Here is an 18,879-nt window from a genome sequence, read left to right on the forward strand (position 1 = left end):
GTCTATTATCATTATTACCCTGCTTCGACTTTATGAAATCGATACGGCATTTACGGCATTTTTTATCCATGTAACTGTTTTTTTAGAATTTATTTGCCCTTAACAATGTCTGATAAGAGCAACAGACTCAAAATGAAACCTAAGCTGTGAACTCTAGGACTTCCGGCTAGGAGCACCGCATACACTCACTGAATACGTCATTGGAAAGCTCCGAGTCTGTACTTTTAAACAAGCCAGATAGGTGCCTCAGTAATATGCGCGTAACCATCGGGGCGCTGGCACCAAGAAATCAACAGGCTGAGTGTAACTAGTTAAATAAATATTTGCATGAGTACAATATAACGGGTCATTTTTGTAAAAATATATTATCTGGCGAAAGAGTCAGGAACGTAACCCCAGTTTATAACATTGTTCCTATGGGAAAATGTGTTTCGACTTATGACGCTTTGACTTACAACGCGACTTTCAGGAACCAATTGTGTCGTGGACTGCCTGTATATATATATATATATATATATATATATATATATATATATATATATATATATATATATATATGAAGCCTTTCTGCTTCAAAGAAATAGTTAACCATCTTGAAAGTGTAATGTAAACTATTACGTTTTAAATAGTTATGGATGGTGTACAGTATCACCATTTGTGTGGGCCAAACACATTTAATAATTATAGCTTGGATAACATTGCGAAATAAATACCTTAAAGTGTAACTGTCCTTGATTTTTATAATCTCATAGCCTTCTACAGTGTATCTGATCTCAGGGTTAGAGTGAAAAGCTATCCTCTTGCTAAAAAATGTTGGTTGTCAAGTATCACAGTTGGAACTAACTTAAGCAAATATACAGTAGGTCCCATAAAAGAAGCAGACTCTCAAGATAATGTTTTAAGGCAGATACCCTATACCAGATAGTTATTTTCATTTGTTCTGTTTTAGTCTGACTTCTTGGCCATAGAGATGCGTAAAGGAAAGGTTAACTTCCTTTGGGATGTAGGCTCTGGGGTTGGACGTGTGGAGTATCCAGACATAACCATCAGTGATCAGAACTGGTACAGAATTGAAGCTTCACGGTAAGTTGAACACTTTATCTCATGTCACAGCCTGTTCTGAAACAACTGTGATAAGATGCACATTAGTTTCAACAAAGCTTGTTTTTGTTGAAAATGAATTCCCAACAACCATTTCACTGTTGCTGTCCATTGTGATGAACCCTATACAGTCTGAGCTTAATAAATTCCACATTATAATAACAGTAAAGCAGGGCAGCAGTGACATGATAGCCATGAACTAATTTAATAAAATCTAGAGGTTCGTATTTAGAGGATTGTAATGTATGCTGTAAGGAGCTTTGATAAGAACAAACCTAGGTAAGAAAACAATTACAGATATGCAATCATTTTTTTAATCAAATTTACTGTAACAAGCTCAGAATATATTTCCATAAATCAGCACCACCAACAAAAATGCATTAAACTCTTCTGTGCATATATTAAACCTTGAATTTAGTCATTAGTGTTTTGCTGTTGCATAAGGCAGCATGTATACTAAGCTGGTGTGGCTAATCTTTTGGGAAAGAAGATTTCCCCAATGGCTTAATGTCATTTGTAAATGTGTAAATTGGGAATGCTCGATGATCTTTATAATCGTTTTATGAATCGTCAGACCAATTACTAGGTAAGGTGAAAAGCTAAACAATAATGCAACTAAGCAGAGGTGGAAAAATCCCTGTGCACTGTCAAGGCTTCCTTAGTCTAGTATGCTCTCCTTGATTCCCAAGGTGCATTGAAGAAAAACGGAAGTGCTATCACTCTTTATAAAAAACTGGAGACTATATATATATATATATATATATAGCTTATATGTAATACATGTTACTTATCTGTATTAAAGAATTTGTATCTTACAGTAGGTCAGTCTCCCATGATTGCTCCACCTCAGTTTAAAATAAATGAAATTTGAATACCACGGTATTAGCACAGAATACTACAGTATTAGCATATGTGCCTGTGGCAGGGCAGAAGAGCCCTGCATGTAGTCAGTGGGGAAGGGCAAACCCCTGCTGATAAATATATTGCTGTAGTTTTATGATTTAAAAATAAATGATTTGTATGATTTAAATGTATTGTTTGGTGTTTATTTAAGAACGGGCAATGGTATTATTGTTAAATGTGGTCTGCCAGGGGTGATGTTATCAGCTCGTCTCTGCCAGACATCTTGTGAAAATGCACGGTCGGCAGCAAATGAATTATTAACAGATTGACTGTCGACCACACAGATTTATAAAACTCTCGTGCAGAATATGATAATCTCCAGATTGATTCATTTATTGCTAATCTGGAGATGGCCACGTGTATTAAAACTGTCAGCTTTTGCTGGTCGGAGTGGGTGTTACAGAGAGGAGGTACGTGAGAGAGTGAAGGAGAAAGAAATTTAAAAAAGTAAACATTGCTACTTGTTTTGGGTGTATTTGTTGTGTTCGAGACTTGTTTTTTTTTCTTTTAAATTTATATTTGAATAAATACGCACACCAGCGCATGAACCAGCAGTACTTGTCTGTGTCAGTTTCCTGGTCTGGGGACGTTACCGCCAAGCCATCCTGTCACAGTGCCATATATGCGCCATGTGTTATTTACTACAACTAAACGTTTAGCCATTCACTGAACATTAAAACTAAACTCAGATTTTATTCCCTCAAATAAGTACATTATTCGTTTGGTTTGTTCTTACCTGAACAGTTTATTTTGGTACATTCTGTATTGCTTACGGTACTTAAGGTGGGAGCATTGTTTTAGAAATGTAGAGCTTTATAAGGCTACACAATTTCTAAAAGTATTTGCTTTTTCTTTGCTAGCAATGGACGTAATGGCACCATTTCAGTGCACGCTCTGGAAGGCCCTAAAGCCGGAATAATGCCAAGCACCTTCAGTGGAGTGTCACCTGAAGGCTACACTATTCTAGATGTGGATGCCGATGCTTACCTGTTTGTTGGGGGCTTAACTAGCAAAATAAAGGTAGAGTTCATATTAAAACACAATTTATATTGGTTTTGTATTTAACTTTTTTTTTTATTGCTCAAGTGAAAAATGTGGCAGTTGTTCTGAATGTGTGAACTCCCTGAAACTTTATTTATTGTTTCTTGTCTCTCAGACTGCATCGAACAATATACTGTAGAGACCACATTATTTCACTGAGATTATTGTGAATGTGACAACTGCAGTATTTTGATTTTGTTTATTTATTTTTTATTTTCTTAAATATGCAGAAAGCTGATGCTGTTAAAACAACCACATTCTCTGGCTGTATGGGAGAAACATATCTGGACAGCAAACCTATTGGACTGTGGAACTACAGGGAGAGACAAGGAAACTGTAAAGGATGTGTTGTGAGGTACATACAAAAACATGTAAAATAACATAAATTAAATAAATAAATAAATAAATAAATAAATAAGCTTTTGCATCGTTGCAGTTCCTAACATTCCTTCTGCCTCTGTCCAGTACAGCAGGAAGAGGTCATTTTTATAAGTATCTACTGTGTCTGTTTTATTTAATTTTTCTTCCAAATAATGGACGGTAAGGAGCTTTTTCACCCTGAAATTACACATATCATCAATAGACTGTACCGTGCATTTTGTGTACTACTGAGCTATAAAATGTAAATAACTTTGTGGCCTGTTATATTAAAACTGACTTTAACATACAGTAAATAAGGAAAGTGCTGCCAAACACCCTCCTGAAAATGTTTTTTTTTTTATATAATGAATGTGTAGCCCCCAGCCTCCTGACACTGAAGGGACTATGCAGTTTGATGGAGAAGGATATGCTGCTGTTAGTCGACCAACCCGCTGGAATCCCAACGTCTCCACAGTCATGTTCAAGTTTAGGACCTTCTCCACAAATGCTCTCCTCATGTACTTCGCTACAAAAGACATGGTAGTGTACTTTTAAGTTGTTACTTTATAACTCCTGGGGTCTTCAGTCTGAGTGCAGGAAATCTTCCCGTTGAAGTGTAATGATCATTTCCCATGCAGGGTCTGAAGGAGACAACATGACTAGGGCCTGTAGTTTTGCAAGACTTGTCTGCTTACCTGTCATTTAGCCAACTGCCACTAACTGTCAGTTCAGACTCACCATGTAATTAGCAATAATGAAACAATCATTGCATTTCTACAAATGTTTACTATTTAGAGACTTGATCATCTCTTTTTACTACAAACTACCAATTAACAGCATTTTAAACAGAACAGTTAGATGGCTCTTCGAATTCAATTATCACTTTATTTAAATTTACATAGGTATATAGATTGATTTAAATTTTATTTTTATTTTTACTAATTTCAGAGATTTCACATGAACGAATAAACAGTTTATATTTTTTATTACCAATATTCATCCACTTTATTTTTCATTTTGAGACGGTTTCACTCCCGACACTCTCTTGACATGCATCCAGTAAATTATATATACAGTGCCTTGCATAAGTATTCACCCCCCTTGGACTTTTCCACATTTTGTAGTGTTACAACCTGGAATTAAAATGGATTTAATTGGGATTTTTACCATTTGATTTACACAACATACTTAACAATTTGAAGGTGAAAAATATTTTTTATTGTGACACAAAAGTTAATAAAACAAAAAAAAAAACACATTTGTTGGTTGCATAAGTATTCACCCCCCCTGAGTCAATACTTAGTAGAAGCACCTTTGGCAGCAATTACAGCTGTGAGTCTTTTTGGGTGAGTCTCTACCAGCTTTGCACATCTGGATCCTGCAATTCTTGCCCATTCTTCTTGGCAAAATTGCTCAAGCTCTGTCAAGTTGGATGGGGACCGTTGGTGAACAGCAATTTTCAAGTCTTGCCACAGATTCTCAATCAGATTGAGGTCTGGGCTTTGACTGGGCCATTCGAAGACATTCAGGTTCTTGTTTTTAAACCACTCCAGTGTAGCTTTGGCTGTGTGTTTAGGGTCATTGTCCTGCTGGAAGGTGAACCTCCGCCCCAGTCCCAGGTCTCTTGCAGACTGAAACAGGTTTTCCTCTAGAATTTCCCTGTATTTGGTTTCATCCATCTTGCCCTCAGTCCTGACCAGTTTCCCAGTCCCTGCCGATGAAAAGCATCCCCATAACATGATGCTGCCACCACCATGCTTTACCGTGGGGATGGTGTTCTCAGGGTGATGAGCAGTGTTGGCTTTGCGCCACACATAGTGTTTTGCGCTAAGGCCAAAAAGTTCAATTTTGGTCTCATCAGACCAGAGAACCTTTTTCCACATGTTTGCTGTGTCTCCCACATGCCTTTTGGCAAAATCCAAACAGGATTTGATATGGGGTTTTTTCAGCAATGGCTTTCTTCTCGCCACTCTTCCATAAAGCCCAGCTTTGTGGAGCGTCCGGGTTATAGTTGTCCCATGGATGGTTTCTCCCATCTCAGCTGTGGATCTCTCCAGCTCCTTCAGAGTTACCATTGGCCTCTTGGTTGCTTCTCTGACTAATGCCCTCCTTACCTGGTCACTGAGTTTTGGTGGACAGCCTTCTCTAGGCAGAGTCGCGGTTGTGCCATATTCTTTCCATTTTTTAATAATGGATTTAACGGTGCTCCGGGGGATGTTCAAAGTTTGGGATATTTTTTTATAACCCAACCCTGATTGGTGCTTCTCCAGAACTTTATCCCGGACTTGTTTTGATAGCTCCTTGGTCTTCATGATGCTGTTTGTTTAGATATGCTCTCTAACAAACTCTGGGGCCTTCCAGAAACAGGTGTATTTAATCTGAGATCATGTGACACTTTAATTGCACACAGGTGGACTCCATTCAACTAATTATGTGACTTCTGAAGGCAATTGGTTGCACCAGAGCTTATTTAGGGGTGTCACAGCAAAGGGGGTGAATACTTCTGCAATCAAGACTTTTCAGTTTTTTATTTGTAAATAATTTTGAAAAATATGTAGATTTTTTCCCCTACTTCGACATTATGAACTATTTTGTGTAGATCAATGACAAAAAATCCTAATTAAATCCATTTTAATTCCAGGTTGTAACACTACAAAATGTGGAAAAGTCCAAGGGGGGGTGAATACTTATGCAAGGCACTATATATATATATATATATATATATATATATATATATATATATATATATATATATATATATATATTATTGTATTCAGAAACTTAAGCTGGTTGAAGAAAGCATAGATTGTAATTATTTGTTTATTTTTCAAGAACTATGTGGAAAGTTTTAATACCCTGCTCTTAGCTCACTGAGAATCAATTCAATCCCCAGTTACGTAAAAAAATCTTTATTTGGTTGAATTATTATCCTCCACAGGGGATATAGATTCTCATTGCCAGAGACATGGTGAAAACACAGCTGTAGCAGAGAACATAGCATAGTTGTATTTATTTGTAACAAAGCAGATTCTAAAGAAAAAAAAAAAATATATTTATCTTTGAATCAACAGAAAGACTTCATGAGCGTTGAGCTGAATGACGGACGCATCAAAGTCAGTTATGATCTCGGTTCAGGCACAGCATCTGTGAGCAGCACTCAACGTCACAATGATGGAAAATGGAAATCACTCACCATGTCACGGGTTCAGAAGAAAAGTGGGTTTTCTGGTTGACTGTAAATAAATAGGTAGTGGACAAAAAAAATAGAAACACCAATGTAAAGTCACCTAATAGGGCGTTGGGCCACTGTGGTATCCCGCTCTGTGGAGTTCTCGGCGGACTGTTTTTGATTAAACTGGCTGGTTGAAATTTGCAGTCAATTGATCTGCAGTTGCTCGCCTGTTTTGCCTTGCACTTCGAATTAATGCACGGATATCACGATCCTGTAGTACGCGCTTCCGCCCACTGTTGCCCTTTGCTGATGATGTCTTTCCCTCGGAGTTCCATGCCGACATCACCTTAGACACCGTTGCTCGTGAAACATCAGCAAGTTGAGCTGTCTTGGTCACTGAAGCTCCTGCCAAACGCGCCCCAACAATCACCCCTCTTTCAGAGTCACTGAGGTCTCCTCTTGCAGCCATGCTAGCCATAATTATAGGCAGCCAGGCCTGTCCAGCATTTTTATACATAACCCTAAGCATGCTGGGATGTTATTTGGGATGTCCAGCATTTTTATACATAACCCTAAGCATGCTGGGATGTTATTTGATTTGCTTAATTAACGCATGAGCCACACCTGTGTGGAAGCCCTTGCTTTCAATATACTTGGTGTCCCTCATTTACCCAGGTGTTTCCATTTTTTTGTCCACTACATGTGTGTATATATATATATATATATATATATATATATATATATATATATATATATATATATATATATATATATATATATAATTTTGATCTTTTATTTAAGATCTGCAATTAAAGAAACTACAAGATGATATCACAAAAGTCTACCGGAAGTCATAATAGTAGTACAGTATTTCATGTTAGATTTCGAAATGTCACATTTTTTTAATTCGTCAGTTTTTCGTTAAGCATATGGAAAATTAAAAAGCGGTATGTAATTCAATATGTTAACGTAACATTATTCAGCAGGTTTCACTCGACTTTATGAAGCAACATTTGTTAATTCTGTTAGGTGATGCAAAACTTTTGACCATAGCTGTAAAAGCAATGATGACCAGTGGCCGCCTGTGGTCCAGTCCTCGGGTCCACGTGGCCATAGCTGTACAGCATGTTACAACAATGCCTGTCTCACTTGAAATACCTTTCAGTGTTTTTCAAATTGACAGCTTATGCTCTGCTCACTCCTGAAGCTGGCGGTGCAGTGTTTACATTGGGACTCCCATTCTGTTTTCATTCTTTTCCTGTGCATTGCACCTTCACAGTTTTATCTTGTCAGTGAAAATTCCCAATGTGCTATCTGATATTTGAAACTGGTACAGACTTCACTATTGTACACTGTTTGTGAGCCACTGTGTAACGTAACATCAAAACACATCTCATCTATCTACAGTGAAATAAAACGTATTTTCAATACAAAAACTGAAATATTAATTTTTCTACAATTGTGAGTGTTTGTATTTCATACATACAGTATCACACTAGTAAAAAAAAGTAGCTAACTATCTTTAAATAATCTATTTGCCTCGCTTTATGTGCAGTGTCACAAAAATGTGGTGTTCTAACGAATTTTTCTCCTTAACAGCTAATGTGGCAATTGTGGATATAGAAACCAATAAAGAGGAAAAGATAGAGACTGTTTCTGGGGGCACTAGTTCTGGCCTGAATTTGAAGGACAATGAGAGGATTTACTTTGGTGGTTTGCCAACTCTGAGAAATTTCAGGTATGAAGATTTCCACCTTTTAGTTAAATATGAAGTGTAGTTTATCCAAACTGTACCATGTGGTGTTATTGCAGGATAACAGTATTTGAAAAGTAAATGGCATAGAGATTCCACTTGTCATAATGTAGAATGCAAAATGTTCCTGCATGTTTTTTTTTTAATTTTTTTAACAAAGCTAAAATACTACAATTAAAATGCTGTATAATTATATTGTATTGATCTACTACAATCTTTATTGCAATAACATTTGTGTAATTATGACGTTTCTGCATAAGTTAAATGCAGTATAGTATAGTCGCTCAGATGTAAAGTAAGAAAGTACATTACTAAACTTTTTTAATTTTATTTTTTGTACGTTTGGTTCTCACAGTATGAAAGCCAGGTAAAAACCCTTTCATTCATGCATGTATTGCGCAATTGCATGAGTTTAGCAACAAAAAAAAAGCTTTATTGCGCTACTTTATAAAGTTTTATGTACAGCCTAGTGTACATTTACCAGCTGATTTGCTTATTGGCGTTGTGATGCAAAAGCGCCTCTATGCCTAATAAAACTGCCTTTTTCTCCTGCTTAAATTTGACATCCTCTGTATTAAAAATGCTACATAGTTTAAATATTTAGATTTAGCTTAATTAATCATTTTTAAAAGGTTCTGAGTAGCAACATGAAAGAAAAAATCAGCAAATGTTTTCTGAGACGTTCAATAATTGTTTTATGTTCTCTTTAAATACCTTCATTTTATATTTGTTTGACTATAAAAATGTAATTATTTGTGTGTGTGTGTTTAATGCAGAGCGGAGGTGACTCTTAAGAAATTTGCTGGTTGTCTCAAAGACATTGAAGTTTCCAGAACACCCTACAACTTGCTAAGCAGCACTGATTATACTGGATTGACCAAAGGGTGCTCTATAGAGGTTGTTAATGCATAAAACATTGCTTTTATGTTTTATTTCTATCATGCTGTTCCCTCAATGCTAGTTAAACTAAAATGGATGTTTTATACAAAGTCCTATCATGTGTGTTCTTTATTGTTGTTTCTATATAGAACATTATTTACCAGGCTTACTATAATATTATTTATTTCTTAGCAGACACCCTTATTTGTTACAAGATATCACATTATTTTTACATACAATTACCCATTTATACAGTTGGGTTTTTACTGCAGCAATCTAGGTAAAGTATCTTGCTCAAGGGTACAGCAGCAGTGCCCCCCACCTGGGATTGAACCCACAACCCTCCGATCAAGTGTCCAGAGCCCTAACCACTACTCCACACTGCTGTTTTTTAACCACAGAAAAAGCTATATTTTGTTAGAGAGGTGGTTTAAAAAATGACAAAAATGAATAGTGCAGCTGTAATATGATCTTGAATAGTTTCCATGTACTAACTCAGGTGTCATAGGGGGGACAGAAATAACAGCGTACAGCCACAGGGTTATGGACTGCAGATCAGGGGATTGAAATCCTAAACTCACTTGGTTTCCTTTTGACAGAATATCCACACTGTTAGCTTTCCAAAGCCTGGGTTTGTGGAGCTGAATCCATTCTCTCTTGATGTGGGCACAGAGATAAGTTTCTCCTTCAGCACTCAAAATGACACTGGCATTATCCTCTTTGGCAGCGGGGGAGCCCCAACTCCACCCAGGAGGAAACGTAGGCAAACCGGTCAGGTGAGTTAACCGAGTCATATCGAGTTGTGCTATTGGAATTCATTTTGCAAAGGGATTCCAAAAAATATATGTATTTTCCCACCTGATTAGAGCACAGGATTATTTGATTTCCAACCTCCACAGTGTGATATACTGTATCTTTGTTTTAGGTTTTGGAATAATATAAAACTTTTACCTCAGTGTAATGATGTTGAACACACTTCACCAAGAATTTCCACTAGAGTTCTGTCTCACACTAGAGCAGTTTGTCACCAGCTCTGTATATTGTGTAGTAATTGCAATTACATTAGACAGACACCCAGTTAAGAAGGTGATGGTAGCTTTAACCTCTAACATTAGTGTAAATATATATTTGACCAGATCAGGCTGTGATAGATGTTATTAAAGACTAGTTAACCCTAGTTAAACCTAGTCTAGTTAATCAGATTGGCAATAAATGGTGTTTAATTAATTGTTTTTAATATTTTTACCATGTCTAATTTAAGGCTGTGTGTAATTTATATAGAAGAAAGCATCCATGTAGTTCTCATTATTCCAATGAAGTTTATTCTGTAGATGTCCATTGGCTCCTTTTTTATAGATTCCTAGAACAGCCTTGCGGCTAACGTATCCATTACAGAGTCAACAGACACAGCATTTCTGTAATATACACTGTGTTCACATAACTGCAATTCCCTCTGCAGCCCTACGCTGCAGTATTCCTGCACAAAGGTCGTCTGGAAGTTGTTATTTTCATTGGAACCCGGGATCCGCGCAGAGTAATGATGAAACCAGAGGAGGGAATTCTGCACGATGGCAGAGAGCATTCCATCAGAATAGAAAGAACACGGGGGTGAGGAACACTAAGTGACAATGAAATGAAGTAGTACAGATGTTGCTTCATTACTGTTTTGCATCACACAGATAGCCACATTTGTTAAACTTCAAAGGTACGTCAGATACCTACAGAGAATGTGTTGGTTGGTCTTGACTTTTGTTACTAAGAAATAGCTGCCTGGCAGTTATCTTGGTGTTTTTCAGTTACCACTTTGCTTTGCTTCAAATCAACTGAATGCTTCAAATCAACTGAATGAATTTTCTTGAAATATTAGTGACTGATTGACCGTGTTTGTGTGTGTATGTTGATTTGAATTTGAAGAGACGCAAAAATCCTTGACTTTTTGTTCTATTGTTTGTGGTGACCCTATTTTGAAGCAATTGCATATTTTAAGAGAAAAGTCATGCAGGAAGTAGCAGATACATTATTGTTCTTGCTAGTGTATCTGTTACTTTCTGCAAGTTTTTGCCTGTAAGTTTTATATCTACACAATGCTTTTATTTATCTGAAATATGGAATTGTCCTCAAAGACCCATATGATTAAATTATGTTCAAAATGGTGTTTTGTTCTTCAGTATGAACAAATACTGTTACTGTTTATTTGCAGATACTCTTTTTCATTCATGGTTTCTGTTAGTACCGAAACAATACAATACACAGCTTTAAAGGTATTGTCCTTTAAAATACAGGTGTGATTATGATTGCAGTGATAGCTCCCAATTTGAGTTCTAACTGCGTTACTTCTGTGTTTCCAGAAAATTTACAGTACAAGTGGATGAAGAGAACAGACTGGAACAGAGGCTGCCCAATGACCAATCAATAAACATTAAAAAGCTCTTTGTTGGTGGCATCCCCACATACATCCAGGCCAGCATGCTTAGGAGCATTAATCCTTTCGAGGGTTGTATATGGAACTTAGTCATTAATACCCTGTAAGTGCTTTCAGACATTTTAAATGGACTTTATTACTACAGTACATAACTAATTGAGTCTTATGCTTTAAAACAAAACTTTAATATACTGTATATACATTTAAAATCTGGTTACTGGTTACTAAGACTGGTTACTTACCAAATTCATTGTTTAAATATTATTTTACCTGCATTGTACTTTCTGTTTTAATGACCTGAGATGCTGTTTTTATCAGATTTAATATATTTCCTGCAAGTGATGATAATGCCCAATTCTAACTATATCCTGCTTATCATTTACATTTCTACGATTGAGCTGCTTTCAATTCATCCACAATTAAAAGCTCAGCCCCAGCAAGCATAGTCGTTATGCATAGTATTCCTTTTACCGATATATCCAATCATAATAACTCTTTCTTTATCCGTAGCCCTATAGACTTTGCTCAGACTTTGTCTTTTGAGAATGCGGAAATTGGACAGTGCCCTACCCTGGCACCCCCACCCAAGCCACTGCCAGAAGAGGAAATAGATGAAGTTACTGAAGCCCCTGAACAATCCCAACCTAAACCTGCTGTCACCACAAAACCTATTGTCAGGCAGCCAGCCACTCCAGCTCCTGTAAGTGCTTCCTGTTCTAAAACATATTACAATTACACAAACGATCAGGTGATGTGAAACATTCAATACAGGAGTTAGCAAGGGGTATAGTACATTAGTTGTATAACCCAGGTTTGTTTTTCTCAGATTCAAGAATACTGTATGTTGTCTGTTTTACCTAAACCCACTGTTCTTCCGTCAATGCTGACACACAGAGAAAAATACTTGAATCCATGTTTAATACTTTACCTTGAACCATTCTGCAAACAGTGGTTCTTTGAAATAATGCTATTTATTTTTGCATAAGTGGTCATATTCCATTGCCATTACATGTTTAAAGGTTTCAAATGGATTGATAAATGATATATGTGCAATAATAATAATACCTCACAGTTAATGGTTTTTGAGGGAAACTGGATTGAAATATGGCCAACACTGTGCTGTTTTATATATTAACAAAACAAGGATAAGTGACAGTAATTTAAAATAAGAAATGGTAAGCTAAATTAAAAAAAAAACACAGCAGCTGTTCACCAGCTCAGCCACCAGATGGAGTAGGTTCTTAACAAAATACAGTATTGTTGCCTCACATCTGGAATATAAAGCATTATTTATATTTGCTGTGGTTATTAAATGTATATTACTCTGTCTCCAGTACCCAGAAACACTGTTCAGAAAGAAGAAACCTGTTATGTTCTACATAAAAAAGTCAAATAATCAGGATATTTGTTTGTAAAATAACAAAATAATCATTTTAGACCACCATTGAGGTGATAAAAAAAAGAGAGAGATTGGGTCTTAAATGCAGAACAGTTAACATTGTTTCTCCCTTCTAAAACACTGCACCTTCAATGGCTGTTTAAATAAAGATTATACATCACATAACACTTGCTTGACAACTCAAAACCGTGTTTTAAAGTACTGTATACATACTTTTTTCTGGCTTCTAAATTTTTTGATTCGAAAATGTAAAATCAGTGTGGTGTCTGGCACTTCAGAAAGATAAACTATGTCTATGTGTCTTGAAAGCAGTCATTTTACAACTAACTAAAGCTTTGCATTCCAAAAGGTTTCTAAACCCTTTCATACAATCTTAAGAATAATTAAAGTGTTATGCATACTGGTACCAATTATATCATTTATACTGTATCTTACAACGTACAGTATGTATGTGTGTTTTTTTCAATATGTGTAGCCAGCCTAACTGTGGTTTGCCTCACTTTGCTGCTTGTAGGATTTCCTTGTATCTGAACTCAGAAGCACCAGTGTTGCTACTGACATTGACTCCACTCCGGTACTTTTTATCTCCAAACATTTTTTTTTTTCCTATGTGGTCTTTCACAACATTCTCTTTTCCACTGAATTGTGTGGCATGAAATTATACTAACAATACAGCCTTCATGTACCACTGTCGGATAAACAGTATAATATTCTTTAACCACATACTGTACTATGTCATCGGACTGTACTTCAGTAGTCACAAAGGAGATGCAGAAGCAGGCTACTGTACCATGCCTCACAAAACCTTGACCTTGCCTGTGAACTGGACAAAGAATGAGGATATCCTTTAAGTGACTGGAGATTTGTATTCTAATTCACTTCTTTACAACTAAAAGTTATACAGGCGCTGTAACGAAATGTATTAAATGCATTAATAATCTGCATGCCTTCTTTGTATGGTTTTCAAAGGAACTACATGTAGAGGCAGGGGATGTGCCAGATTAGATGAGTCTTATTTCTTAAAAAAAATATATACCATGCTAACAAATGTTTTTTTAGTGAATTATGCTAATATTCAATTTATAATGTATTGAGTAAGCACTTTTTTAGCAATCTTGTCATAAGTGCCAATTATTTTTCACAAGTTTCTGGCTTGGTGCAAGATACATTTTAACAAAACAACTTTAAAGTCATATGCAACCGAGGTCCAGAACCTTATTAAAAAGCAGTTGGATCATAAGTTTGTAAGTGGATCAAATCCAATGTGTTTTGCAATAACAATAACTGTCCATCTGTTATCAGCAGCTGACTCTTTAAAGCAGTGAAGCACAAACTTGTGTTTTTAAAATTTGTTTAGAAATTACTGGAAGAACACATTCATCAATGTATTTACCTACACATGTAATGATTCTTTCCTCCACAGGTTACTTGTGCTGCTGAAACAGAGCCAGTGACTTTGCTGAATGCCAAACAGTTTGGCCTTTCCAGAAATAGCCATGTGGCTATGGCCTTTGATGACACCAAGGTTAAGAGCAGGTATAGATGGACTTGAATTTTGAATGTGAATGAGAAATTACTGTATTGACTCATTGTGGCAATGTGCCCCGTCCCTGTGTGCATTTGTATGTTGCGTGTGTAAATGTTGGTGTATAGTCATTGGTACACGGGATATAAACGGGTCTGTGTTTCACGTGTATTTAAAAATGTAGATTTTATATTTAGGCACGAGGAGGGCACAAATCACTTCACGTGCTGGTTAAATGTAATATGTGAGCACGGGGTTGCACAGAATTAATTCACGTGAAACACAGACCCGTTTATATATCCCGTGTACCAATGACTATACACCAACATTTACACACGCAACATACAAATGCACACAGGGACGGGGCACATTGCCACACTCATGTATTGTTAATCCTCTATTATACAGCAAGAAAAAAGCCTTACTACAGATAGACAGTTAGGTGAGAGAGGGCACCAGTCAATTTCATATAACACAATCATTCATTTATAGTTTACGCAGATTTTAGTATGCTATGCGAAAGTATGGTGTGTGTGTTTATTTATTTATTTATTTTTTTACAGACTAATAATCGAGTTTGAAATCAGGACAGAGGCTGAATCTGGTCTGGTATTCTATATGGCAAGGATAAACCATGCCGACTTTGCAACAATCCAAATGAAGGATGGAATAGCGCATTTGAGCTTTGACCTAGGAAGTGGAAACACAAGCACATCAGTTCCACAGAAAATCAACGATGGCCAATGGCACAAGGTAAAAACTGGTGATTTTTGGTATGTGTCTCTGCTTGTAATGTTATATCCAGCTTGACTACTGTATGTATTATATTTTATTTTTCCTATAAACAATTCAACTGAACATATTTGTGTCCCAACTCTAATGCAGTTTTCCCGCACTAAGGGGTAAACTACCACCCCCGCCAAATTCATAATTCTGCTCTATACAGTATTAAAACCTAACCTTGTGGGCTGCGTTTGGCTTCATAAACATCTACAGAATGTTTTCACCACACACTACCTTCTCCATCCTGTTTGCCTATTTTTGCAGACAACCAAAAACAAAGTTTGCCAAAGTTTGCAAATGTCTGCAAAGTTGAGCACAGCCCTGGTATATGAAAGGGGAAGCACTGTAGTTCCCAACTTTTTCAAGTTTTTGTCATTCAGCTTTTTCTTTGTCCTTGCAGGTTAAGGTATCGCGAGACAAGCAAAGAGGAATATTAACAGTTGATGGACGTTATTTCAACCAAACCACAAGCCCTAAAAAGGCCGATATTCTTGATGTCGTGGGCATGGTGTATATTGGAGGTGTGCCAGTGAATTACACAATAAGAAGAATTGGACCTGTACGTTTATTTTATTTTAGCATCAAAAATACCATATATAACTCTTAATGTAATTATATATATATATATATATATATATATATATAAAGTGAAAAAAAAGCATAAATCATTTGATTAATGGTTTAAGCCTATTGGGTTTTTGTGTAACATGCTGTTTTTTTTGTTTTGTTTTTTTTCATAAACAGGTAGTTTACAGCATTAATGCTTGTATCCGCAACTTTAAAATGCTAAACTCAGCCTTAGACTTGGATAACCCAACCTCCAGCTATAATATTGGTACCTGCTTTGTCAATGCTCAGACAGGCACCTACTTTAATGGAACTGGATATGCAAAAACAGGTATTTCTAAAAGTATAAAAAGAAAAAAAGAAAGAAAAGCAAAATAATTTATTTAAAAGGAACAAACATGCTACAATGAAAAAATACCTGTTCCTTGTTTTATCTCAATTACAGTGGGAGCGTATAAGGTTGGTACAGATTTGTCAATAGAACTGGAATTCCGCACATCTCAGAGAAGTGGCGTGCTATTAGGAATAAGTGGTCAGAAAATGGACGGTCTTGGAATCGAACTGGTCAATGGGAAAGTAAGTTGTAGTACTAACATTTACAACATTCATAGATGTACACTGTAAAATTGTATTTAGCTTTTAAACATAAATCATTGTAAGCAAAACAGGTTTAGATGAGTGTTGGTAAGCTAAACATGTCTTGAATTTCAGGTCAGGAGTCCCTGTTCGCACACAGTTTGTAATGCTTTAGTATATAGCAATAGGGTCTGAATTCAGCACCCCTTTAAGCCAGTTAAGCTATACGTGGCCCTGATAACACAAAGATAATTAAGACATTTGTCAGAATCTGAGCAAACACAAGATGCCTGTCCGTCTGTCTGTCCGTGCTTCCATACATTTTTGTACATACACTGTATAAAAAGTGCATCACTCACCCAACTTATAGCAACAAAATGCTTTCAATATATAGTCATTATTTTAGATGAATGCTGGTAAGCTAAATGTACAAATTGTGACACACCATGCTATAGACATATCTACATTTTTTCATCCATCACTGAGGACGTTAATATAACATGGCATCTGTTATTGTCTCTACCATTCTCTTTCCTATTTTTTGTTTAACAAAGTGTTTTTTGATAAAGTAACCAGTATACAATCCCCAATGTGTTGTCCTGGCTTCCACCTATCTTGTTAAACAAGATTGTGCTGAATATATGTTACTTGTAATTGATTCCCAGATGCTGTTTCATGCTGACAACGGTGTTGGCAGGTTTACAGCCACCTACGAGCCAGATTCCCAAGGCGGGCTTTGTGATGGGCAGTGGCACAGAGTGGTAGCCACTAAACTGAAACATCGCCTGGAGCTCACAGTAGATGACAAGAAGGTGGAAGGTCAAAGTCCTAATACTCACTCAGCTTCAGCTGATACTAATGACCCAGTCTTTGTTGGAGGATACCCTGGTATGTGTGGATATTTGATGAATTTGCCATTCCACTTTTTACTGTTTAACAATTTTAACTAATTTTGAAGCACAGACAAATACCTTCTACAGACTCCTCGAAATTATATAATATTTTGCACATGATCTTCCATAGGCCAGTACTGTTTGTGCTGCAGTGTCTAAAAATCAGATCAGTTTTACATTACAAAAATCTTCTATAGCATTTTGTGTTTTATACTTTATCAATAAGAAGACTTTAATCAGTTTCCCCTTTGAAATCTGCTTGCCCCTACATCTGTGAGCCCAGATAGTATCATCAGATATGAATAAGTGTATTGCCTTTTCAACATGGGTCTATATGGTCAGAACCACCTATCCAAAATATATTTTTTTAAATTGTAAAGCCCAGTGGAATGGTTTTGTTTTTATTGGATTATAGCAAGATAACCAACAACTAGTTGTCAGTGAGTACTATTGCATGCATTTTAAATGATATAAAATTCCAATGATGTGTCTTTCAGATGGGCTGAAGCAGTTTGGATTAACGATTAATACCCCTTTCAAAGGATGCATCCGGAACCTTAAGCTAACTAAGGGCCCCAAGCCTCAGGAAATTGACTTCAGCAAAGCTTTGGAACTGCAGGGAGTGCAGCCTATGACATGTCCTGCAAACTGAACCTGAAACAGTCTTTGTTTTAGAGTTTGAACCTGTTACAAGAAGAAAATAAAAATATTAAATATGAAACTCATTCTCATAAAGGTGTGCTAACAAGTCATGTTGTTTTATTTGACAATTAATTCATAATGTCAGGGTTACATATTTAGGGTTAAAGTTGTAGCCTTGTGTAGTAAAAACTAACCATTTTTAGACTTGCTATTTTGGAACCTTCAAGAAACATTTATAATGTGGTGGTTTGAATCCAGTTAGAAATGTAAGTAGTTTATTAAAATACTATGCATGGTGTAATGGAGGCATCCTAAAATTATTTTAATATCAGAATTGCCTGTTCAGAATTTTAAAAGCTACAGTATAGCTCCCTATAGCTTAACTGTCAAAATATTATATTACAAAACCATTGAAAATGTATGTGAATTGTTAGATGTGCACCATGTGTGTAACTTCATTTCAGTACAAATGGAAATCAATCAATTAAATACAAGTATTCACCTACAGGGAAACAACTTATTTCAGCATCCATCTTCCAGACTATATATTACTGTATTAATTTTAAAGTTTTCATTAAAGCATTTTTAACTGGTTGTATTCTGGAACCAGATTATTATTTTATTTTTTTTTTAATTTGAGAAAAAATAAAGATGACATGGTTGTAAAAAAAAAAACTTGTTTAACCCATTGCATGCATATACTATATATATATATATATATATATATATATATATATATATATATATATATATATATATATATATAAACTTTAATAAACAACATCGGAGAGTAGAGATGTATAAACGTAGTGTGTTTTTTATTTGTTGCTTTACACTTCACCTAAAATTTAACCCCCCAAGGT

The 18,879-nt window shown here is 36.0% G+C and overlaps 1 protein-coding gene across 11 annotated transcripts in view; it reads left to right on the plus strand.

Moving 5' to 3' along the window:
- The window catches only part of lama2 (laminin, alpha 2), a 131,570-nt gene extending 113,457 nt beyond the window's left edge, over positions 1-18,113 (plus strand). For 6 of the 11 annotated variants that reach the window (XM_059024018.1, XM_059024023.1, XM_059024025.1 and 3 more), the window contains 19 exons: positions 950-1,083; positions 2,865-3,024; positions 3,276-3,400; positions 3,783-3,945; positions 6,477-6,621; positions 8,177-8,315; positions 8,686-8,697; positions 9,107-9,227; positions 9,809-9,985; positions 10,669-10,817; positions 11,558-11,734; positions 12,142-12,331; positions 14,454-14,566; positions 15,119-15,308; positions 15,739-15,897; positions 16,083-16,236; positions 16,351-16,481; positions 17,147-17,369; positions 17,872-18,113. In XM_059024018.1, coding sequence (XP_058880001.1) covers positions 950-1,083; positions 2,865-3,024; positions 3,276-3,400; positions 3,783-3,945; positions 6,477-6,621; positions 8,177-8,315; positions 8,686-8,697; positions 9,107-9,227; positions 9,809-9,985; positions 10,669-10,817; positions 11,558-11,734; positions 12,142-12,331; positions 14,454-14,566; positions 15,119-15,308; positions 15,739-15,897; positions 16,083-16,236; positions 16,351-16,481; positions 17,147-17,369; positions 17,872-18,026 — 2,817 coding nt within the window. In that variant the 3' untranslated portion in view covers positions 18,027-18,113. The remainder of the gene's footprint in view (positions 1-949; positions 1,084-2,864; positions 3,025-3,275; positions 3,401-3,782; positions 3,946-6,476; positions 6,622-8,176; positions 8,316-8,685; positions 8,698-9,106; positions 9,228-9,808; positions 9,986-10,668; positions 10,818-11,557; positions 11,735-12,141; positions 12,332-14,453; positions 14,567-15,118; positions 15,309-15,738; positions 15,898-16,082; positions 16,237-16,350; positions 16,482-17,146; positions 17,370-17,871) is intronic. The other 5 variants (XM_059024021.1, XM_059024024.1, XM_059024026.1 and 2 more) reach the window with 1 other exon arrangement.
- Positions 18,114-18,879: the final 766 nt, after the last annotated feature.

Source organism: Acipenser ruthenus, chromosome 5, assembly GCF_902713425.1.
Source record: "Acipenser ruthenus chromosome 5, fAciRut3.2 maternal haplotype, whole genome shotgun sequence".
Classification (NCBI taxonomy): Eukaryota; Metazoa; Chordata; class Actinopteri; order Acipenseriformes; family Acipenseridae; genus Acipenser; species Acipenser ruthenus.